The sequence below is a fragment of the Narcine bancroftii genome, chromosome 3, assembly GCF_036971445.1.
Source record: "Narcine bancroftii isolate sNarBan1 chromosome 3, sNarBan1.hap1, whole genome shotgun sequence".
Taxonomy (NCBI): domain Eukaryota; kingdom Metazoa; phylum Chordata; class Chondrichthyes; order Torpediniformes; family Narcinidae; genus Narcine; species Narcine bancroftii.
Window position 1 is genome coordinate 115,622,401 of NC_091471.1, and position 24,677 is coordinate 115,647,077.

Sequence of the window (24,677 nt, forward strand, 5' to 3'; positions counted from 1 at the left end):
AAGCAAGACTGTGCTGAGGACTTCCTGATCATGTCAGAAGTTTGGATCTGGAGCTTGGGTTGCTATTGGTTTGGACTGAAGTCTGTGTGGCTGCAGAGGCTGTGGGAGTGTTGGAGGTGAATCCATGGACACTCATTGACTCTGGGAAAATTCTCTTTTCCTTTTTCTCTGTCTGTAAGGGGTTCCAGGCAATTTCTGCTGATGGAGAATCTTTGTCTCCCTTATGGTAGACTATAGGAAATATTGTATAATATCACTTTTTCTGCTTTATTACATGACAATAAAAGAATCTTGAATTCATCCAAGGAAGTTTGAAAAGAAAACTTGTAAGTGGAATGGAGAGATTTTGGGATGACATTCCACAGAAAAGGTCTGAAGCCATGACCTCCAGAATAACTAAGTTCAAAAATGGGTGATTGACCAGAATTGGAGGTGCACTTGTGTTCTGGAAGGTTATGAAAATGTCAGGGATTAGAGGGACAAAATCATGGAGCAGATTGGAAAGAATGATGCCAACTCTAAAATCTAGACAAGGAGCTAATCTTTGCAGCTGCGATAGGGATTTTGGACAACCTGATGCAATTTTGAGTTCAGGCACAGGCAGCAAAGCTCAAGTTTGTGCAGAAATCGAAGAGGGAGGCTTGCCGGGCATACATTAAACACACCGCAGGTCTAGAGATGACAATGGCATGATAATGAGGCGGTATAATGTGCTGCCACCTGCTCTACCGTGCTCCACTGGTGTAGTTCAGGCAGTGGAATTATTGTGTGAGTCAGTAAATGGTGCCTGCTCTAAAAACACTTTGATGTGACATTATGTGCATGTTGTCTTGTGTGCAGGAGATGTACGCTAGAGTTAAGAGCCACGTGTGGCTAATGGATAACCTTTATCTCTCAGTAGACAGCCTTTGGTTTATTTAGGACATTCAAGTACATCTGACACAACAGACAACAGCAGAACAAGGACAGCAGGACTGCTGCCAGGCATTGGCTTGCAACGCACACCAGCTGGAGAGAGTGAGCCCCGTATTGCTGAGGTTGAATTATGATTGCATTCCAGCACACTCACTCCACGATCTTTAACAAAGCTGTGAGCTCACTCTTATTTCTCTGAACAAACAAGAAAGATCTTTACCCTCACTTCCTGGAAGGGAATGTGGCCAAGAACCTGTTCGGCCAACATTGTACATAGAGTTGGAATATATTGTAGATATATTCCATCTACAGCCTAAAGGACTATATAATATCCCAATGAAGGAATAAAGTCAAAAAGGCTAAAGGAAACGAGATGTTGTTCTGCTGTGTATAAATTTTCTGTTTTATGGTCGGTAATTTGTTTGACCGTTTCAGTGTGGTGGTTAATTCATTACGAGGACATGGTCACCTACTTTGTTTGGAATTGCTCAAGAAAGTTGGCAATTTTAAGGGAGCTGTAAAAATATTTGTGCATCTTGTGGTAATTGTGCATTAATGCTGTGGAATCTGCTGTTCCTGGCACAGGAATAGTAAAGTAATTTGAATAAAAAGGGATAGCTGCAAGGAACATGGTAAGTGATCAGGTAAATTGCTATTGAATTTGTATTGATTATTTTCAGTTGTTTTCTTTTTTGCAATTAACAACTTTGACTGCCTTATGGCTTAGCCAAAGCTTTCTTTGCTGTTTTGTGAGCAAATGTTGTTGTCTCCTTCACAAACTTCTCCTCAACACCCCCACCTCTAAACTGAATGTTGTACAGGGCCCTGATGTAAAGCAAGGCTTTGCAAATTTTAATGAGGACAACCATTTCAGCAAATAAGGGGGTGGTCACTGTGATTGTGGAAGCCACTGGAAAATTATTGTCTCTTAAATGTTGTTTAGTGTGCGACATGAGAGCATGATTTGTCCAAGGGAGCTGAGATTCTGATTCATGAGATCCCTGTTACAAGTTGGCATATGTATCAGTGGCAGTACAAAGTTCTGGCCTGTTCCATTTGCTACTTTGGCTTATCAATGCTATGAATTCACACTATATACAAATATACTCTCCATTCTCCCCCAAGTGGGGTCTCTCTTCCCCTCCCCTTCTCTCTGTCACTCCATCTCTCCCACCTTCTGTCCTCTACCCTATCACCTCTTGGCCCCTCCCCAGTTTCTTTCTTCCATCTTATGCATTATATCATCATTTCTTCCTTTGGACTTGATAAAGGGTCCCAGCCCTAAATGCTGACTGACGATTTCTACCCATGGATGCTTCCTGACCCATGAGTTCTTCGTTGTTCCCTCCAGATTCCAGCATCTATAGTTCTTATGGTTTTATTTTTTGCATTTCTTTTTTGTTGGATGAAGGTCTTTCTGTCATGGTTTGGAAACTGAAATCTTTTGACTGTGTGTTCAGTATTTAAATTTATTCTTAGGTCTTGGTTCTGAAAGAATTTATCAGAAAAGTGGCACACCATCACGAGTTAATCAGCTACTGGATCAATTCAGAAAAGATGCCCGAAATGTGAAGTTGCGAATTGGGGAACATCATCTGGTTGATGTAGCAGATGTGATGAAGCGATTCCTCTTCGAAATAGATGATGCTCTCCTCACCAAGGAATTATATCCATATTGGTTGTCTGCATTAGGTAATCTTAAACATTTATTCACCCAATGGAATTCATTGAGTTTCAATGTCTTTTTCCACCTAGTTGTCAAAAAGATTTAATGAAGCAGTGGACAAGGTTTGTGTCTCTATAACCATACCATATTATCAGGCAGCTGTCCTAATTTCTTTCCATTGCTGCTTTCCTGCGTGGAGACTTTTAAACCTTTCTCCTTCAACTTTAACAGATGTACTTGACTCCAAAGTGCTGCAGCAATATTCTTCTTCCATACAAATCCTCAACTCTCTGGTACCCAGTCTCACCCTTCAAGCATGCATACTGATCCTGCCAATACACAGTGGTAATCAATGCAAAATATAGAACTTGTGAACGTTTCTGAGCTGAGGGAGTATCAGGATCAAGCAGAAATTCTTATCTCATTCCACAGTACCGCCAGCAGTTCACCGGAAACATTTGCAATACACAAATGTTTTGGAGAAACTCAGCATGCCATGAAGTATCCACAGGATGTAAAAGTTTGTTTATTGCACTTGACCCCTGCATCTGCTGACTTTCTTGCTTAACAGCGGAAATATTTTTTTTTTGTTTTATGTGGTGAGGTAATTCATGACTTGCAATGAAACTATTAGTCATCTGACACACTATCAATATTTTCCTGACCATCTTTCCATGTCATTATGTCATTTTGGGAACACAAGATCAAATATTTTACTTCACTCATTTATTTCCATCTGTGATAATCCTTTCTTAGGTATTCAGATGATATTTTATTTGCTGGTTTCCATGTGGTGCTGAACTCTTGTCTACCAATTGGTAAATTAAGTTGATATTAGCAGGAAAACAGGCAATTAAATTGATTTTGCAGAGAAGGATTTTTATAACAGAAGCAGAGTTGTGACATTGTGGAGAACTGTAATCTGGAGGAGCCTGTGGATTTGGATGTGAGCTGATTTTTTTGAAATAAAAGGCTAAATTGCAACTGTTAGGAAGCTGGCTGCAACCCATTGATTCCCATGTTTAAATTTGTCTGTTCAGAATAAGCACTTCACTTGAAGTGGATTGAAGGCTCTCATGGTAATTGTTCATTCAGACGAATATTTCAGTGTATTTTCAAAGTTTGCAAGTGTATCCATGGGTTTCTAAAAGCTGTTCATAAGATCAGAATGAGAGCACCTTGGCAATAGAGGAGCTGATAGAAGATGAGTATGTAACTTGCCTTTCCTGGACTGGTTATTCATGACATAATTTCTTGCATTAAATTCAAAAGATGCTCCTGACTTCTCCCGTCCTTGGCCACCTCCACAACCCGTTTAGTCTGCAGCCACTTTTTTTGTTCCCTTCTCCAATTTTCCACTGAACTCATCAGTGCGTGAAACAATGGATCTGAACATCTTGAATCCACTCTGCCATGAAGGCAACATGTGAAATGACCTTGAATTGATTTAGATTGCCCTTTATTCTTTTTTTTTCTGCTGTTCCTCACTATTGCAGTCTAATAATCCATCTAATAGCAAGAACCTTCCCCTGGGGAAGTTGATGATGAAGGTATAGGACAGTGGCTATCAACTTTTTTTCCAACTCACGTACCATCTTAAGTAATTCATTACTAACCACAGAGCACCTATGGCATAGGTGGTTAGTACTAACCACAGAGCACCTATGGCATAGGAGGTTAGTAAGCGATTACTTAAGGTGGTATATCAGTGGGGGATAAAAAAGGTTGAGAACCACTGGTATACTAGGACATGCATCCTAAAATGAAATTGGGAAATATTTTCTCATAGAGGGCATCACCAGAAGATTTTACTCCTTCTGGGCTCTCATAATAATTGATCTGTAACTTGATTTATCTGGGTCGTGTGCTCCAATAGTTGCAAATAGCAATAGACATAGCTCTAATGTAAAATACGTGCATGGATTTCTGTTGTGCCTCCTAGCTTTTGTGAAGTCAATGCCTAATTAATTTTAGATAGTAATTGAAGTGAGACATGCTGAATTAATTTGCTTGACAACAGAATGCTAACTTCATCCTTTGACCTTGCAACTTATTGAGCCAAATCTTGTTAGATTGGATATGTTTTACACAAATATCCTGTGCCATCACCATGTTAAATTAACTGGGGCAGATCCCAACTAGATCCCAGCTGCTGGGACTGAGGAGGAGCAGGGTTTTCAGAGGGCATTTAAGAAGCCCTGACCTCAAAAAGCTTTCTGGCAGACAATAGGCATTTTCATACCACCATGAACAAGTGGATAAACCGGACAATTTAACTGGTTACTAACCCAGGAATTGTGCAGTGTGAAAAGGTCAGACTGGGCAGGGCCAGTCAAAATCGACTGGGCTCTAGGAACCTGGTTGGGGGGTAGTCTCAGAGCCTGGTCGAGTTCACCCGACAATCCCCTTCTGGCAGTGTGAATCAACAAGTGGCTTACCAGAAAGGCTTCACGACATCAGATCCTCCTCTTCTTTGAGGATTTTGCAACTTTGGCTTTTCGTGCAGAAGGCACAATTAATGAATCAAACTATTACTTTTCATCATAATTCGTTTCCCTGGCATTTTAAGTTGACATTAAAACTTAATTTATGTATAAATAACTAATCTACAAAAAGCAGGAAGAAAAAATGCTAGTGACTGTTCTGGGAGTTGCGTATTATGCCCACTGAGCATCTGTAGACTGAAGTAAGTTTAACCTTATGTAAGGCAGAGCATTCAGCTGTCTGTTCTCTTTATTAATGCTATAACAAGGTCCCCATGCAGCACCGTCTACTACAGTTACCAGAACTACTTAAAAGGAAACTTGTCATGTTTTTTTTGTTAATGAGAAGCTGGCCAAGATTTTCCATCACTCTGTCATATCCCACCGACCAATAACTCCATCCTGTAACCTTCTTTAAATCCCCCTCAATATCTTAACTGTATAAGATGTCTACATGTTGGTTTTCACAAGTGACAGTTTATTTTGGCTTAAATGTGTTCAAATAAGTGACTTTAAGTAATTAACATTTAAAAGCCCCATAGCAGCAAAGCCTGACAATCACAGAATGACATGCAACACTGGAATTTTTATGGCACATGTGAATGCCCACATTTTAACATCTCCATTTTGTTCTTTCAAAGCTAATCAGTGAATCCCTGGTCAGTGACAAAAGTTAAACCAAGTTTCTGAGCTTTACTACAGCCTCAAAGTGTAAACTGTGACTCTGGAGACTTTATGAAATCATCCCTTTGCCTTCAACACGTTACTATATTATCTCGAGGCCATTATATAAAAGAGGTTTGCTCCACTAACCCCACCCCTAGCATGAAACCTTCACCATCACCCTTGTAATTGTTACATGAAGCTTATAGCTTTGGTTATATCAAGGATAGGGCAGGTGTTTGTCACGGCATTTGCCTGCTTTGTGGTAAGAAACATCGAACACAGTGCATATTCTCACTACAAATAACAGTACACGCAGGCATCTGACAAGGGAATAAATAATTGACTTTTTATATATAAGTTGAAACCTGCTGATTCGGTTGCACAATTTAACTTTATAGTGTGTTAAAATGCTCTTCAACGTTAGATTTATACAGGCAGGTTATGGTGGGATTTCCTGTGAGTGAGTACATATCACTCGCGACGTCATCGCTGGGAGCGGGTACCCCGCCCCCCCCCCCCCCCCCGCCACCTTTAAAATGCAAGGTTTGCCAATTTTCCAGGTAAGTAAAGTTGCGGAGTGAAAAGGCCGGGAGGTCCAGCCTTCCCGGGAACTTCACCCAAGTCCCAGGAGGGGCGCCTACATTCGTCGGTGGGAAAAGACCTAAAGAATCTGTGATTCTTTTCTATACCTTTGCCTGTTTCCAAAACTAATTCTTATTTGATATTATCACCTCATTGCTTTCATGTGATGCAGGTTTTGCTTACAACTCATCAGCCCAGACCTGAAAGCAATCCAAGTCTTATTGGATAGGACTCAACTGAATTTAAGGCCAGTAGATACTATGCAGGCACCCTGAACATCACAACTTCTTTTTGTTTCTGAATTTTTTTTTGTGTCAGTAACAAATACAATACTTATCCATAATCATAGAGAATAATAAAACAGTTCAAAAGGAATGCATAATTTTATATTTTCTCCCCCTTTCTCCTCAAAAAAAAGTAAGAAAAAAAGGAAAAAAAGCCTGCCTGAATTAATCATTTATCCTTCATCGATTAATTGAATTTCAAATTTACAAATGTAATCTTAAATCTTAAATTAACTAGGATGAGTTGGAGTGGGAGCAGTGGACGCTGTAGATGTACTCTTACTAATGAAATCCATATAAGATTTCCAAATCTTATACATTTTTTCTGGTTGATTCTGTAAATTATACATTATTTTCTCTAAAGGTTAACACTTTTGTAATTCCATTTGCCATCTATTCAACCCCATATTGTTGCCTAGTTTCCATGTCACCACCATTCTATTGCAACACTTTAAAAACTTCCTCTGATAAATGTCTAACATCACAACTTCTGATCTTGTAAATACTGAAGGTCAGTGGTGATGCAGTTGAAGATGATTGTCCCTTGGCCACTACACCAAAGACCTCATGTTGACATGGACAGGCTTGTTGGCATGGGAATGGGACGGGGATTTAAAATGGATTTCTACTGGGAGATCCCCACTCTCATGGCAGACAGAGTTAAGGTGCTGAACAAAACTATGTTCCCTTTGTAGAATGGGAGAGATTGGATGCAGACTGTGAGATCACTTTGTTCAGTACCTTAGCTCTGTTCAGTACCTTAGCTCTGTTCGCCACAAGAGCAGGGATCCCTTAATTGTAACCTGTTTCAATTTCTTCTCTTTTCCCCAGCCTTTTTATTCGGGTGCCTGCCTGCTTAATGTTCACACCTTGAAGAAGGGCTCAGGCCCGAAACATTGATTACATATATTTATCTCCTATGGACGCTGTGAGACCTGCTGAGTTCGTCCAACATTTTTACTACAATCATAGCATCTGCATACTCAAAATTTTAGGCAATCAATTTAGGACAGAGAATAGTAAGAACTTCCTTTCCAAGATAGTAGTGAATCTGGAATTCTATGCAGTAGTGGCTGCCTCATTACATAGATTTTTGCATCCTCGGGGAATGAAAGTTTATGGGGAAAAAGCCAAGTAGGTTCACAGCCAGATTAACCATTGAATGGCAGAACCTGTTCCTATTTCTTGTGCTCTAGGTTTGGATCTTGCTGGTAAACAAGAAACCTGAAGATGCTGGGGTCTTGTGTCGTACACAGAAGTGCTTGAGAAACTCAGCAGGTCACCCAAATGAACATTGTTATGCAACTTACTAATGAATAAGTTCAGGTTTATGAACACTGTCAAAGATGCCTTCCATCACTTTGGTGAGAAAACAGTGATTGGCGGCATGACTTATTTCTTGCTTTCAATCAGTGGATAGGAAAACCCTGGGCAATGTTCCATGTTGTCAGGTAGATGTCAGTGTTGTTACTGTACTGAAGCTTGGCTCGAGGCACAGCTACTTCTGGATGCACAAATACTGTTTCAATTATGTCAGCTGAGGTACACTAATTAAAGTTTTGCTGATGCAAAGTGGCATTTTTTTTCCTATAAATGTCACACAACTCTGCCAGCACCACAGCTTCTTCTGACAAGAAACATCAATGCACGTTCTAACCTTTACCAAAATTTGGATAAGTGAAGAAACAAAAATGCATTTCTCAACAAGTAATTTTACTGGTGTTAAAAATCAGGCAACATTGTTTAAACTTTTCACAAAATTGTACTTGGGTGATAAAGCATGCATCTTCCACCTTTGTTTATTTTTTATTCCTATTAGATTCTCCATCTATCTTCGCTGCTTCCACTGTAGCACATTTTTATGTAAATTTTCTGCTCAATTTCAGTATTTAAATAGCAGTGCACTTTCAAAATCATGACTTTATTTTTGCATGTTTCACGTAAGCCTTTCAAGTGTGTAACTTTATGGAAGGTTGTAATAATGTGCGATGCAAACCCCAAACCACTAATCACAATGCGGGCCATAAATCATAAAACCCTGGAGTGCAAAGGTATTTCCTGTGTGTGCAGGTGAACCACTGAGTGAATTCACTGAATTGCATAAAAGTTTTCTTTGTTTAGGGGAAAATGGGAATGAACTCCCTGTGCATTTCTGTAAGCAGAATCTTCCACGCCATAAAGTGCTTCTAATCTCATTAAAATGAGTCCAGTTGGAGCCCTGAAGAAAGAAAACACAATCTCATCACCCTGTTAACTTGTGTCAGTGGGACTCCACTCCATAATCAATTATACTCATGAAGGTGGTATGTGATATTACAACAGGTAGAGGTCACTGTAGTTATCAGCATTGTAATGCATAGTTGCCCAGTCCCGTCATTTTGAGTCTATGTGATGTATTGCCTTTTTGGGAGTTTCCTGTCTGTGCTTAACCCTTGCGATCTCATGTCACCAGATGTGCAAGACGAAACAGAGCGACTGGAAAAGTACAGGATGTTAATAAAAACGTTACCACGTGCCAACCGGAATACTCTTGCAGCACTGATTGGTCACCTCTACAGGTATGTGTAACTTCCAGCAGGAACAGTATCATCTGTTCTTATCCATAGTTATGCTTCACCATGTCTGAAATGATCATCTGAGAAACTGGTATGATTTTGGAAGTATTTTCCAGTAAAATTATTCAATGGTTGTCAAGTAATATCAGATGTGTAATTAATACAGTTTCTTCATGTACTGGGCACAGTTCTTTGAAGGATAATCTGCAGATCTGAGGATTTTTTTAAATTTAATTTTTATGGTTTTCCTTATTCCAAGTCGCTCTGAATCATGGCATAGTCCGCATGATCCATCAGATCTTCAGTGAATGCTTGTTTTGAGTATAGGGAATCATCATGTACAGATTAATGTCCAGAAATGATAAACAAACTCCATGGAGAAGCTTCCATTTCCAGTGTTCTTACTTTGTTCCAGTGTTCTTTCTTTGTTCCAGTGTGAAATGTCAAACCCTGTTAAAAGCATCCAGAGAATTTTGTGATGCACAAAAGGGCAAAAGAAAATCAGCAGGCCGCACATCAACCAAAGGAAATGCAGGTACTCCCCGACCACAATGGTTGATGGATCAGTAAAATCACGAAATGGACTCAAGTTGGAATTTTGCCCATGCGAGTGGAATAAATAAGTCTTAAAGCAATCTTTTTAATCAAAATTTTCATCATTTGAAATTCCCTTGTTAGTCGGTGTCATTTTCATCATCTGAACTTGTTAGTCAACTTTCTGCATCCTGGGGTGTGATCATCTTGATTCCTGTGTGCATGCATCAAGTGTTTGCGTATTGGAGTTCGGTTGGCACATGTGCGAGAGTTAAGCGCCCTAACGATATTGAATTTGTGCCCTTAACTCTCGCACATGGGCCAACTAATATGCCAACCCACCGCGCATACACCAACCGAAGACTTGTGCATACACACAAGAATCAAGATGGCCGTTCCCAGGCTATGGACCCCAGGATGCCAATTAACAAGGTAGGTATGCATATTTTGGCTCTTACATGCCCTGCATCCCTGTGTTATAGTGTCTTGGGTAAACTTATACCTCTCATTTTGTTCATTTTGGATCGGTCACAGTGTTTGAGCTACCAAAAGAAAATAGACACACACACTGAGAGCAGTTCAGTTTATACAAATGTTTATTACAAATTCAAAAGCTGATTTCAAACTACAATATGCAAGCCCTTCCCAACTATACTTATCAACGCCTGGACTGGTCCCAACTGCCGAAGTGCGGCAACGACTGCACACTTGTAGTAGGTTGTCAGGGCGCCGGTAGCAGCTTCTCCACCTCCCCCAACCGGGACGTTGGCTGGACTCTAGAAGTTCTTCTTCTTGCTGAGAAATGTTGCCACCTCTCGGAGAGTCTCAAATTTCAGGAGCGGGACCATGGCTTATATTACCCAAAAACTGCTTACCCAAGCACCTACTCCCAACACAGCAAGAAAGATAAGCGAGCATGCTAAGCTTCTATCGAATAACATAATTTTCAGCTTATCACTTTGAATACAATGGTTTATTTTGCATCAAGGCTAGGCCTCTGACAGTCTGTGACCAAAACAAGCAGGAAGATTAAATGTTCTTGGTACACAGATGTCCTTTCATCAGATAACTGCATCTCTGGCCCCTCGGTGGAATTTAGCTTATGTCTGCTGATTCTAAAAAACAAGCAGGTTTTCAGCCTTGCAGAAGCAAAGGTTGCAAAATTGAAAAAACACGGTTAGAATCTTCCATTACATATAGTTTGTGAAATACAACATAAAATGCGTGAATGTTATATATTTTTTAAAAATTCGGTCATATGTGCAGATGGAGTAAGTCACAAAGGGCACAAGTTGGGGAGTATCTGTACTGTGAAGGGCAGTCAACATTTCATGCCTGAGCCCTTCATCGGGAGTGGTGAGAATCAGCAGACCCCGACTAAACAGGTGGTGGGGCTGGGGGGCAATGGGAAAAGGAAAGAACACAGGCTAACAGGTGGAAGGGTAAAAAAGAAAGAAGCCAAGGGCAAAGGGCTCTGATAGAAGGAAGGGAAGGGGTGAGATCTGGAGGAATAGAGACAAAGCAATGAGGAAAGGGAGAGACTGGGGGAGGAGGTAATGGAAATTGATGCTGTCTGGTTGGAGACTGCCGAGACAGAATATAAGAGTGTGTGCCCACGCGCACCTACCAGGGTTCCCAACCAAAGGCCCTGGATGAGTCACCTGCTGAGGGTGAGAACAAGGGTTTTAAGGCCAGGGATCTAGTCTTGACAAGAAGACCAGATATGACCTGCAGACGGCCATCTCTGAGGCAAATTGTCATTTCTGGAGCAAGTTAGAGACAGACAGATGCACGCCAGCTACGGCAGGGAATACAGGACATTACAGTCTGCAAAGCGAGGGTGAACATCATAGATGGCTGTGATGCTTCATTACCTGATGAGCCGTACATCTTCTCTGCCCTCTTTGAGAAGAAGAACCAAACAGTGGCTACTAGAATCCCTGCAAAGGCTGATGACCCTGAGATATCTGTCTCTGAGGGCGATGTTAGAAGATCATTCAAGAGAATGAACAAGGTGTCAGGCCCTGACGGCGTACTTGGCAGGGTACTGAAAATCTGCGCCAACCAACTAGCCAGAGTGTTCATGGACTTTTTTAACCTCTCATTGCTACAGTCAGAGGTCATCCTGGTGCCCAAGAAGGGCAGTGTGAGCTGCCTCAATTAAATGCTTTAAGAGGCTGGTCATGGCCAGAATTAGCATGTACTTAAGTGAAGATCTGGACCTGCTGCTATTCACCTATCGTCACAATCGCTCCACAGCAGATGCAATAACACTGCCCCTCTACTCAGCTCTGGATCACCTCGAAAGCAGCAGTTCATACATTTGGCTGCTCTTCATTAACTACAGCTCAGTCTTCAACACCATTATTCCCTCAGTGTTGGTCAAGAAACTACAAAATCCGGACTTCTGTATCCCATTCTGCAACTGGATCCTTGACTTTCTCATCAAATCCCACAGTCAGTATAAATTGGAAACACCCCAAGGATGCGTGCTTAGCCCACTGCTCTACTCATTATAAACCCATGACTGTGCTGCCAGGCACAATTCCAATGCTATCTACAAGTTGGCGGATGGCACCACAGTTGTCGGCAGAATCACAAACAGCAATGAGGAAGCGTCCAGGAGGGAGATAGATCAGCTCGTAGAATAGGGTTAAGACAACAACTTTGCAATCAACATCAGCAAAACTAAAGAGATGATTGTGAACTTCAGAAGGAAGTCAGGGGAACACGACTCAGTCCCCATCGAAAGCTCAGTAGTGGAGAGGGTCAAGAAGTTCAATTCCCAAGGATCTGTCCTGGAGCCCAGGTCTTATTGAATTAGAGCTCAGCATACTATGACATTCCCAAGGATCTGTCCTGGAGCCCAGGTCTTATTGAATTAGAGCTCAGCATACTATGACATATACAAAATCCAGTGAGGTCTTGCAGGTTTTTTGAAGATCAGAAAACATTTCAATCATAAATATTAATCTAGGGGTAGTCTGTAACTGTATAAAAAATACAAATTCTCCATGATCACACCAATAACAACACAAATTATTCTGAAAGGAATAGATTTATTCCTCCAACTACTGTAATTTATTCTATTGCTCCATTGTTCAAGTTAATGTAAACAATGGGGTGCAATCAAAGACCTCTTGTGTAAGAGAGCCAGGACCAAACTGTAGGGTGAGTTAGTGGTGTGACAGATTATGTTATATTTTATATTATGTATAGATATGTTTTTGTAAGATAGATTGTGGGGATTTACTTAGGTCACAAACAGATACAAACACTTCAAAACAGATCTCAATTTAAAATGCAAGAGCTTGGCTCAAGCCAGACATTCCGGGTCTGAGTGTTTTTGTAAATACATTGTGCTGAAGATTTTCACAATGAGGTGCAAATGGAAAGACCTATCTCAGGAAGCTGATAAGATAACTCATGAATGTATTTTGGGAGACAGCAATTTGCTGTTCTAGGAAGGTCATGTGGTTTTGCAAGCCTAGAGAGTCAAACAGGTTGTTTTTTTCTCTAAGTGTGACAGAGAGAGAGAGAGAGAGAGAGAGAAGGCTTTTTCAGGTGCATTCTATGCTAAGAATGCACCTGAAGAAGCAGAAGTGGTCCTTTAAATTGCCGTTCAGGTGGCAGCGTTTAAAGCGCAACGCTGCCCACCTGAAGGACACAGCTCCGGTTCCTGCCCAGTGTCAGCTGTGATCGGCAGCCTGACCCTTTAACATTCACTTTCAGCCAGCTGCTGGGGGAGCCACTGAGCTGAGCTGATTATCCCTCTCGGAGGAGAGTTACGTAGCTCGCCTCAAGAGTGCCTCCTGCACATTCAGGTGGCCTAAAAACAGCCGCACAGTGCCTAAACATGTGGCTTTACATGCGAGGCAATTGCCCACCTGAAAGTGCCTAGAGAGAGAGACAGCTGGTTTTCTGCAGTGACTTTTGGAAGCTTGTTTGAAACCCCAGTTTGAGGACAGGTTGTGAGTTCTGAGTTCAGCCTGTTCAAAGCCCTTGTGCTCCATACAAACAGAGACCGCTGGCTATTTGGTGATTCACCTGAGATAAGGGAAACAGAAAAGGAAATCTGTGGTGACATGAAAGGAAGAGATTATCATCTGGAAAAGATGGGGCAAATTTCTTCAGCAAGACACTGAAGTGGCTGATCGGAAGGAATCAGTTTCTGTGTGTCCAATGAGCAACAAATCTTTCTGAAAACCTACAAAAACCATTTACCTTTCTGTGCACAGTATAAGAATTGCCTGATACCGGTGAACTGAGAGGAGTGATAAGTGAGATTGGACTGTGAATCAAAGAACTTTTCTGAACTTATACACACATTACATACACATGCACTTAGAGTTAGAAGGGGGGTTAAATTAAATTAAAAGTAATAAGTTAAAGTTTGATCCTGTTTTTATGTTTAAAGAAAATTAAAAGTAACTTTTGTTTTAGTAACCATTTGTCTTGGTGAATTTCTATTGCTGCGGGGTTTTTGGGTCCTCTGGCTCCATCACAATGGGTTTAAAAAAAGCCTTGAAATTGCAGCAAATGGGTTCTGCAGTGAACTAGTTGTCACTGAGAAGATCCAGAACTTTTCTTCATGCTGAAAGGAGAAAGATGATGGTGATTCATAAGAGCATTTTGTGATGACTTCCGAGGACCTTGTGTGGCTGGTGATAAATATATGTAAAAGAGTATCTGACCTTGATGCCCATGATCTGCAACCTTGCTATCAGTGTATCACTTGTAGAAACCTGGATGCACCAGCACAACATGTATGACCTAGAGAAGCAGAAGACTTCAATACAGAAAAAGTCTTCAGTTTGAGAACCGCATGAGACTTGCTACTTTGTTATTAAAAGCTAAGGCTGTTCTGGGCTGCAGAGCAGGCACTCAGAACCTTCTTTAAATAATCCTTCATGCGAAATGCTTGACTGGTGGCTCAAACTTTTGGATCCTCACCCCTTATTGTCATCACCTTCCCTGTTTCATCAGTAATCAGGCGAACCATCCCTCCAAATCTCGCCACTCTCATCTGAAAATCAACACTCACACTGACCAGCACCACAACCCCACTGCTCTCTGGGACAACCTCCACTTACCTTATTTTATCCTAACGTAAAACACAAGATTCTGTTGACACCGTGGTTAAGTGAAAAAACAAACAAATGCTGGAGAAACTCAGCAGGTCAAACAGTGCCTTTATGTAGCAAAGGTAAAGATACATCACCGACATTTCGGGCTCGAGCCTTTCATCCAAAAAAAACCTGAAATGTTGGTGATGTATCTTCACTTTTGCTACATAAAAGCACTGTTTGACCTGCTGAATTTCTTCAGTATTTGTGTGTTTTTTTTAATTTCATCCTAATACTAACTCCCCCTAGTACTAACTCCACCTAATACTAACTCCACCTCCCTATACTTTCACTAACCCACAATACTTTGCTGATTTCCAGTACCCCTCAAACATTTCCCCAAACTGACCCTCATTTCCCCCTCCAGCCAATTACAACTTTCTCTTCGCCCAGATGACTGATTGTAAGTTCTGTAGAGCAGCTCAGCTTGGGATACTCTGCAAAAATTAACAATGGAAGGACATTCATCTCACATGCCTTTCCGGGCAAATTCTAGTCCAGGGCAACTTGTGGCCCCCAAATTCAGATAATGGAAGAAGGGGTATGGTTATTGGATCCATGTGAGTGCTCCACCATTCAGTAAGATCATGGATAATTTTTTAACTCGGTACTATTTTCCTGCATCTACCATTATTCCCTTGGTATATAAAAATTGAATCCTTGAACATACACACCACTGACTCCTTCCACAAACCCATTGGATAAAAATATTTCTCCCTGCCTCTCTTCTGAATGGCTGATTCTCTATTTGGGACTGGGACCCAATTCAAAACATTGCAGCCAATGGAAAAATCAATTCCACATCCATCCTTTTAAGGCTCTTGTGAAATTTGTGTTTCAATGAGACCACCTTTTATTTTTTTAAGAATGTAAACCTAACCTGCTTTAATCTCTGCATATACAAGAAACCCACTATTCCAGGAATCAGCTGATGTATTTTCACTAAATGATCCTTCTGTAGGTAGGGGAGATCAGACCTGCATTTAATATTTCAGATGTGATCCTACCAGGTTTCTACATAATTGGACAAATAATGCTTGCCTGACAAAATTGCTTGTTGAACTGCATAGTCACGTTCAATGATTCATCTACAAATGACAGTTAGGTAATTTTTCAATTTCTGTGAAAACAGAAGTCTACAGACACTGTGATTGTAGTACAAACACAGAAATGCTCGAGGATCAGCAGACCTTGCATCATCCATAGGAGTTAAAGGTCTATAACCAACATTTCAGGCCTGAGCCCTTCAGCAAGGTATGAGTAAAAAGGAGACAGGCACCTGAATTAAAAGGCTGGGGAGAAGGAAAGAAAGACCAACAGACAAAAAGTGATCATTAGGCAGGAGAGGAAAGGAGAGAATTGATCGGAGGAAGAAATGGTTCTGTTAATGCAGATCTGGAGGGAAGGGGACAGAGGGAAAAGGAAAGAGAGAGACAGAACTAGAGGAAAGAAGAAATAGGTATAGATGGGGGGGGGGGGGGTGGAAACTAATGGAAACTGGAGACGTTGACATTAGTGCTGTCTGATTGGAGGAGGCCCAGAAGGAATATGGGATGTTGTTCCTCTAATTTGTGGGTGGTTTTAGTCTGGCTGTGCATGAGAACATGGACAGACATGTTGGCATGGGAATTGAAATGGGTTGCCACTTGTCAGCAAATAGCTCTTTCTCCTGAAAGTTGTTTTTTTTTCTCTTTGCTTCCTTTCTTTGGCAGAGGCCAGCATTCCTTGTGAATTTAGTAACAGAAGCTTGGTCAAAATTTCAGATTTTTGGAGCAAATTTTATTTAAAAATATTGCAACAAAACTAACAAGTGCATCATCATGCAGGTGTTCAAAAATGATCAGCCCATTCATGTCTATATTTGGTTCACAATTCCAGCATGGATATATTTGCACCTTCAATTGGGCAATGTAACATGTAAATAATTCACTGTTTGCAGCCTTTTCCCAATCATTTATGACCTGGATGTTGTGACCAGCAGCCATGTCAATCATCCAGCTGCAGTTCTGCAGTATTTTGCAGTATGAATATCCATTGGGCATGAAGGAGACTGGACATCCAAACAAATTGCAGAATGCCAAATCTCCCCTTGACATTTTCTCTCAAAATTTACCTCAAGTCAGAATCTGAGAATTTCCACGTTTGTTTACCAGTAATGGTTAATTTTAAATTAAACCACAGGGTTTAATATTTGAGATACAAGTGGTTGCAGATCCTCGAATCTGGGGCAAAAAAAAACATTGAGAGAGAATGTTTCGGGTCAAGACCCTTCATTAAGTCTTACTGAAGGGGCTAGCCCTAAAATATCAACTCCTCCAGAATCTCCATTTTTAAATGCTTGAGAATCTTGTCAAACTTAAGCTTTTTCTAATTATGTTACTTGGGCTACTGGCCTGTAATTCAGAAATATTAGTCAATTCTGCCTCTGTGGAAATGTATACCAAAGGCTTCCAATTAAATAAGTTGAAAATTTGAATTTCCCAATTTACCCTCACTCCTCACAGGATTGATTCCATGACATCTTTGCTGGTTTTCTCATTCTTCAGAACATTCTCAAAATAATTTGCGTTTTTTTTTTAAGAATGCTACCTTTTTTTTTAGTTTTGATGAAGAATGCTTTAATTTATCAAATGCATGATGCATCTGTTACAAAGTTTTTAGTTTTGATGAAGAATGCTTTAATTTATCAAATGCATGATGCATCTGTAACAAAGTAAATTACTTCGTTAATTGTACATAATTATGATTCTGATGGGGAAAGAAGGAAGTTGCAAGATGGGCTTTTAAGCGAGAGTGTAATTATCTTGGAAACATAAAAAAATTGGAAATTCACCAGGATGTTGCTGGGACTGGAAGGCATGAGTTATAAGGAGAGGGTGGAAAGACTGGGTCTTTATTCCCCACAGCAAAAGAAGCTGAGGGGTGATCTTAGATATTCATAAAATCATGAGGCATGGAAAAAGTGAATGCTTACAGGCTTTTTTTTCCACAGTAGTAAATGATTGAAGAATGAGAAGGCATGGGTTTGTGGTGAGAGGGGTAAGAAGAAGGACATAAGAGGCAAGTTTTTCACTTCATTATCTGGAACATACCACAAGAGGAAACTGTAGAAGCAGACGCAATAATGACATGTAAATGGATAGGAAGGACTTAGAAGGATATGGACTAAATCAGTGGTTCTCAACCTTTTTCTTCCCACTCACACTACTTTAAGTAATCCCTATGCCATAGGTGCTCTGTGATTAGTAAGGGATTGCTTAAGGTGGTATGTGGATGGAAAGAAAAAAGTTGAAAACCACTGTTTTGATTCCTTCTATGTACGCGGTTTCATAACTCCAAAGGAAATGAGCCAATGACAATTTTTCTCAAGCAAAATATTTCAGTAACAATTGGATCTAGAGCAATGATTCTCAACCTTTCCTTCTCACCCATATATCACCTTAAGCAATCCCTTACTAATCACAGAGCACCGATGGCATAGAGATTACTTAAAGTGGCATGTGAGTGGAAAGAAAAAGATTGAGAACTACTGGACTTAATGCAGGTAAATGGGACTAGACCAAAATTTCCAACTTGGTTGGCATAGACAGGTTGGGCCATAGGCCCTGTCCTATCCAATCAGAACCAATTTGCATTTCCAGAAGGTTTCATTGAATTATTTGTGATGAAAGCGACACGGTTGGTGGTCAGTTTACGCCTTGGTCTTTTTCAGCAGTATCTTTAGGGAAACATGCCGACATTTACTTTTTTCTCATCTCCTTTGGGCAATTGTTTTACTTTCAAGACAATTGAATGAGTCCCAATAAAGGAGTCAGGGTCGAAACTGCAGGTTGATGTGTTATCATTGCTCTCCAAATAGGACTCATTGATATACTTTCTCTTGGCTTTGTTACAAGAAGGAAAGAAAGTGGTGGTAATCATCAAGGTCTTTATTCAAGTTCAAGTAGCCTTTATTTGTCATTTTGAAACCAAGCTACAAATGCAGTACCCAGTTAAAAACAAGACAATGTTCCTCCAAAAGCCATGATGCTACATTGAACGACATGAGACTATACAAAAACAGCTTTAGACAACACAAGACTACATTATTACTATGCAAGACAAAGCTGCATAGAGTGAATAAAAACTGCAGCAATCCAGTAATTAACAAAAAAACTAGACAATAGGCTCAGTAGAGACAAACTACAATGTAATAGACTCTGGATGTTAAAAGTCTGATAGCTTGAGTAAATACACCACCACCAGGTCGGGTAAGGCTGCTGCCATGCCGCCATCTTAACATAACATATAACATAACAATTACAGCACGGAAACAGGCCATTAGGCCCTTCTAGTCCGCACCGAACCAAACACCCCTTTCTAGTCCCACCTCCCTGCACAATGCCCATAACCCTCCATCTTCTTCTCATCCATAGACCCGTCCAACCTTTTCTTAAATAATACAATTGACTCCTGTTAGGTCTGCTTTGTTCATGAATGAGTGAGACAAACACCAGACTGAGTCGAAATCAGGGTTCTTTGTTCTTTATTACCGGATTGTAACACTTGCAACTAACAATGTTAGTTGGAGAATGCATTCTGCCGTTATCAGCAAAATGGTGATTTTTTATACCCTTGGATACGTGCTTAGAACATCATCATATCATTACTTGTCCAATGACTAAAACTGTTGCTATCCTTTCCCTGCTAGCTTCCTGCCTCTCAATCCATCAATGTCTCTCTTATCTTGTAAGTACAAGGATGCATTCACATCTTGTTACAGCCCTGTACAGGGTAACTCCTTACACATTCCCATCTCATGATGTTTTACCTTACATTCCGCCGCCACTATTTCTCCCGGAAGCTCATTCCACACGGCTACCACTCTCTGAGTAAAGAAGTTCCCCCTCATGTTACCTCTAAACCTCTGCCCCTTAATTCTTAACTCATGTCCTCTTGTTTTAATCTTGAACCAGGGTTGCAGGAATCTAATAGACTCTGGATATTAAAAGTCTGATAGCTTGAGTAGAGTAACTGCCAGACAGTTTACAACTCATAGAAGCCTGAAAACCTTGACACCATCCGCCAAGAGGCTCCACAATCCAAGATGGCACAACCTCCAGGACCCTCTCTCCTGAACCAGTCATATAACACTGCTGCTTTGGACACCACAGCACACCTTCCACAGAACATGCTATGATGTGGATTTATTTTAAAATAAAATTTGTTGTTAAACTTTACTTCCCCAATGTTTGCTTTCTGATGTCATACTTCCATAAATGAAGAATAAAATTGAACCAAGGCCACCGTTTTTATCCTAACTTTCTCTAAAAGGTAAGTTGACGCAGGTTGATCTAACCAACTGAAAGTGCTTTTATCCTGATGATAAATGAAAGAGAAATTTAACATTAATAGTTTGCCCAGAGCTTTGTTTTGTTTCTCTTGTGTGCTTGAGATTTAATGTTTTTTTTTAATGCTCATAGCATATACTGTGCAGCAGATTTTTTTTTCTTTGCACAGTTTACAATTGATTATCTTCTAATAGAGTTATAGAGTTACCTCATCATGCTCAGGTTATTTTGCATTCTTTGTGTTGAAAAGAACACAAACAATGGGAGCAGGAGTAGGTAATGTAGCCGGCGAGCTGACGAGCCTACTTCGCTATTCAATAAGATTGTGGCTGATTTGGCCATGAACTCAGTTCCATCCTACATAATTCCCCTACTTCTCAAAAATCTGCCAACCTGCATTTTAAATATATTTATTCATTCAGCCTCCACTGCTTCCCTCACCTGATAATTCCATAGATGCACCATTGTCTTGGAAAAATAATTCCTCCTCATTTCAGACCGAAATCTCCTACCTGGAATCTTCAGGTTTTGTCCCCGAATTCTAGTCTCGCCTACCAGTTGATGTACTGATAGAGTGCTAATAATCCTTTTAATCACTAGAGGGAGTCACAGCCTAGTTCGGTTGCAGCTTCAGTTGGATTCAAGATGGATGCCTCTACACAGTCATGAGTCTATAGCTAATAAAGTATACATAAAGATAAAGACCACCACCTCAGGTTCGCAGTAGTGTCAGATGGACATGAATCACTGCTGGATGACAAATCATGTAAAAAATTAAGTCTAGTCAAGAGGGTATACATACCATGGAAACCTATTGTTTTAGAAGATGCACTGTCTAAGCATTGATGCAGAGTGAAGTACACAATGAGAGTTCCACAGAGACAGATGTGAATCTGATCACTGAACCTCTTGCCGTATCTGACATGAAATCCAAGCAGATCACAGCTGAAACAGAAAAGTACACTTCTACAGAAGGACATCAAGAATCTGAATGAAGAATGGCCTCAAGGTGAAGGTCAGTCATAATACAATATCAGAGTGAGTGTTGTCAGTGCGCTTCTACTCAGACAGAGCAGAATTATCATTCATCAATCACTGCAACAAGAGATGCTGAAAAGGGTGCATGAGGGACACCTTGGAATGGAAAGATGCAAGAGGAGGGCCAGAACTGCTGTTTATTAGCCAGGGAGAAACGCTGACATTGGCAGAATGGTTTCAAGCTCTGAGACCTGTTTCAAACATCATGCAAACCAATCAAAGTAACTCATGATAATAACTGACCTACCAGCAGAACCATGGCAGAAAGTTGGGACTGATCTGTTCCACATGGATGGAAAGAATCAATTGCTAATTACTGACTATCAAATTTTCTGGAGATTGTGCTGCTTCCTAATATTTCCACTATTTGTGTGATCAAATATATGAAATTAATCTTTGCAAGACATGGAATTCCTCAAATTGTCTACAGTGGCAATGGATCATGCAACAGCTGTAGAGAATTCCAGAACTTTGCAGAAGAGTATAATTTTTGACATGTGACTTCAAGTCCTCTGTATCCCCAGTCAAATGGTAAAGCAAAGAAAGGAGTTCACATAGTTAAACAGTTGCTCAAGAAAGCACTGGACAGTGACTCATCTATATCTAGCTCTATTGAGTTTCTGATGCCGCGTAGACTACACATCACAATTCTCTACTCTGCAGACCAAAACAAGAACAGAGTAGTCAAAGATGTTGAATGGAAACAAAAGAGTCTGCAATGGAGACAAAAAGCAAATGATGTCAAGTTAGAAAGAAACTTAAGGCCACTGGCACAACATGACACAGTGAAACTCAAATTCCGACACTTGGGGCAAAAACCCAACTTTTGTGAAGGAAGTAAATCCAAGATCCTACACTGTCAGAATAAAGAACAGTCAAATACTGAGAAGGAATTGAAAGAGCCTGCTGAAAATTCAAGAGACACTGCAGGAACAGACAAATGCAGAAGATCCAGCCTACTCAGCCACAAAGGAAACAACCAGTGCTAGGCAGTTGTGGATAAGTAGGTCCAGATGTGTTATCAAAGCACCTGACAGGCTGAATCTCTAAAAGAGAATGAACTGTATATTTAAAACATTTGTGCTGCTGATGTGTGTTTACATTTGTGTTGAACTTTAATTTGAAATAAATCCTGTATTAGGGTGTTATATTGTTAGATTAAACAGATCAAGAAAGGGGGATGTAATGATAGAGTGCTAGTGATCCTTCTGACTACTAGAGGGAGTGAGAGACTAGTTTGGTTGCAGTTGCTGTTAGATGCCTCCATCCATTCTTGAGTATGCAGCTAATGATGTATAGTTGTTTTAAAAGAACCCATTTCTTTATTACAATAAAATAAACATCTGCAACTCTCTGATCTAACCCTTTCAGAATTATATATGTTTCAATAAGATCCCCTCTTATTCTTATGGGTGTTATTATGGTATTAATTTATATTTCCTGAGGGACTTTATGTATCTGCATGCTTCTTGAGTAATTGATAAGCTAAGAAAACATAATCACCATCTGTATTTTGGTGGAACAGAACCTCTTTTTGCTCTTGTGTCTTGAGTACATGCACTGTAAGCCAAATAGAGAGGTTGTGGTGATTTTGTTACCACATGCCTGAGATTCTAAATGCTGAAACTGTAGAAGTACTTAATAATATACAGAAACCTGATTTTTAGAAAATAATTGCCCAATTTGTTTCATCAATACAAGAGACTTCATTCTTGGAAAGAAAAGCCTTGAAGTCACCAACTATCCTATTACTACAAGAGGACCACAGAAAATTCTCTATAAGAAGTAACAGAGCTAGCTAGCATAAATTCAAGTTGGTTGCCACATGTACCAAGATGCTGTGATGGAGGTTGTTTGCAACCAGACCAGCTAACAAAAGTGCAGTTACAGAGAGATCAGTCAGTACAGAGCAAATTAAGCATAATTTTATTATTTTGAGTTTCATTCAGGAATCTCATAATAGTGGGAAAGGGAGTTTCCTTGTATGCGTGATCTCATATACATGAATCTTCCTTTTTAGAGGGAGGATTTACTTCCATCAGCCACTCCAGTGTCTTGCTGACAAAACTTGCCCCTTCAGGGTTCTACAGATGATAACCTCTTTCTTTCAGGTCACCACAGAGTTCCTTTTTGTTTCACTTATTCCAAGTGAAACATTAGACAGCCAGTCCTCTTGCATGAACCAGAAGGGCTTTGACCAAGCTGTCTTCCAAACAGGCTTGCTAGCTTGTCCTTTTCCAGTCCCAGCTGCTTCTGCTGGCTGCAACACTGTCAAGTGATCTCTGTATCTCTCTCTCTCTCTCTCTCCCTCTCTCTCTGACTGAGATAAAGCCTGTTTGACTCTCTCTGCTTGCAAAACCACGTGTCGCTTTTACAACAGCAAGCTCTCCTCCAGGCAGCAGTGGCTCTGACATGCTCTTTCATCTGTGCCTTTTGCAAACAACAATCCATTAGTGAAGTCTCTTGAGCACTCTTCAAAGCTCTTGCAAAAGCTGTTGAGGCCTCAATATGTCTAGCATTAGCAGAGCTCCAGTATTTCAAATAAGTTCTCTTTAAAGTTTTTGTATGTTACCTACTCTAACAAACCTTCCCCAATTTATCTCCCGAAAACATATCTATATCCTCTATATAGTCTGTCTCAGGGATAATGTGTGATGGCCTGAGCCGCGCACACAGCCCTTTGCATTTTGTGCTGTCTAGGGGAGCAGGGGTTCCCACACCAGGCAATGATACACCTGACAGGATATTTTCAATAGCATGTCAGTGTTAAGGCAAAGTGGTGACATGTCAAATTTCCTCAGGGTTCTGGGATACACTTTCTAGGCCATTGCTTCAACATGTGTGGTCCAAAGATGGTTACCCCTGGGAACTTGAAGCTGCCTGCTGTCACCCCCTGAACACCATTGATGTGGACTGGGGATTGAACCCATCTCCTCTTCTGAGAGTTTATAACCAGTTCCTTGGACTTGCTGACATTGAGTGAGTTATTGTCCTATTACCAAGTCTCTTTCTAAGCTAGAACGGAACTTTATTTTTCATTATTGAAATCCTCAAAATTCATCTTCCTGTAATGAATGTGTGAAAGCTGTTTCTTCCTTTCCTTTTGTACTCCTTCGTGTGGTTTACAATGCTCCATGAAGTTCCATTAAATAGCATTTACGGGTTTATAAAGCTGTATGCAGATTACAAAATTGTAAATTGCTGCTAAATTCTTATAAAACTTGAGAATTGAAAACATGCATCTAACAGTATCAGAGCCCAGGCATGCCAAGGTATTTAGTTTTATAATCCTGCCCTCGATATTTTGGAGGGAGAGAGGAAAATACTTGTAACCACATGCCCACCTACCCTCTTCTTTCTCACTGAGCAATATCTTTCACCAAATCTATCAGAGGAGGATGCCATGGTGGAAGTGTCTTGCAATAAGAAAATTAACAAAGATAATAATGGAAATTGCAACAAAAATGTGTTTAAACTTCTGGTATTTTGCTCCAGAGT

The 24,677-nt window shown here is 40.4% G+C and overlaps 1 protein-coding gene across 12 annotated transcripts in view; it reads left to right on the plus strand.

Annotated features, from left to right (window-relative positions):
- arap2 (ArfGAP with RhoGAP domain, ankyrin repeat and PH domain 2) overlaps window positions 1–24,677 on the plus strand; it is a 473,297-nt gene that overhangs the window by 354,079 nt on the left and 94,541 nt on the right. For 11 of the 12 annotated variants that reach the window (XM_069924984.1, XM_069924989.1, XM_069924990.1 and 8 more), the window contains 2 exons: window positions 2,395–2,607; window positions 9,049–9,154. In XM_069924984.1, the coding sequence (XP_069781085.1) occupies window positions 2,395–2,607; window positions 9,049–9,154 (319 nt within the window). The remainder of the gene's footprint in view (window positions 1–2,394; window positions 2,608–9,048; window positions 9,155–24,677) is intronic. The other variant, XM_069924988.1, reaches the window with a different exon arrangement.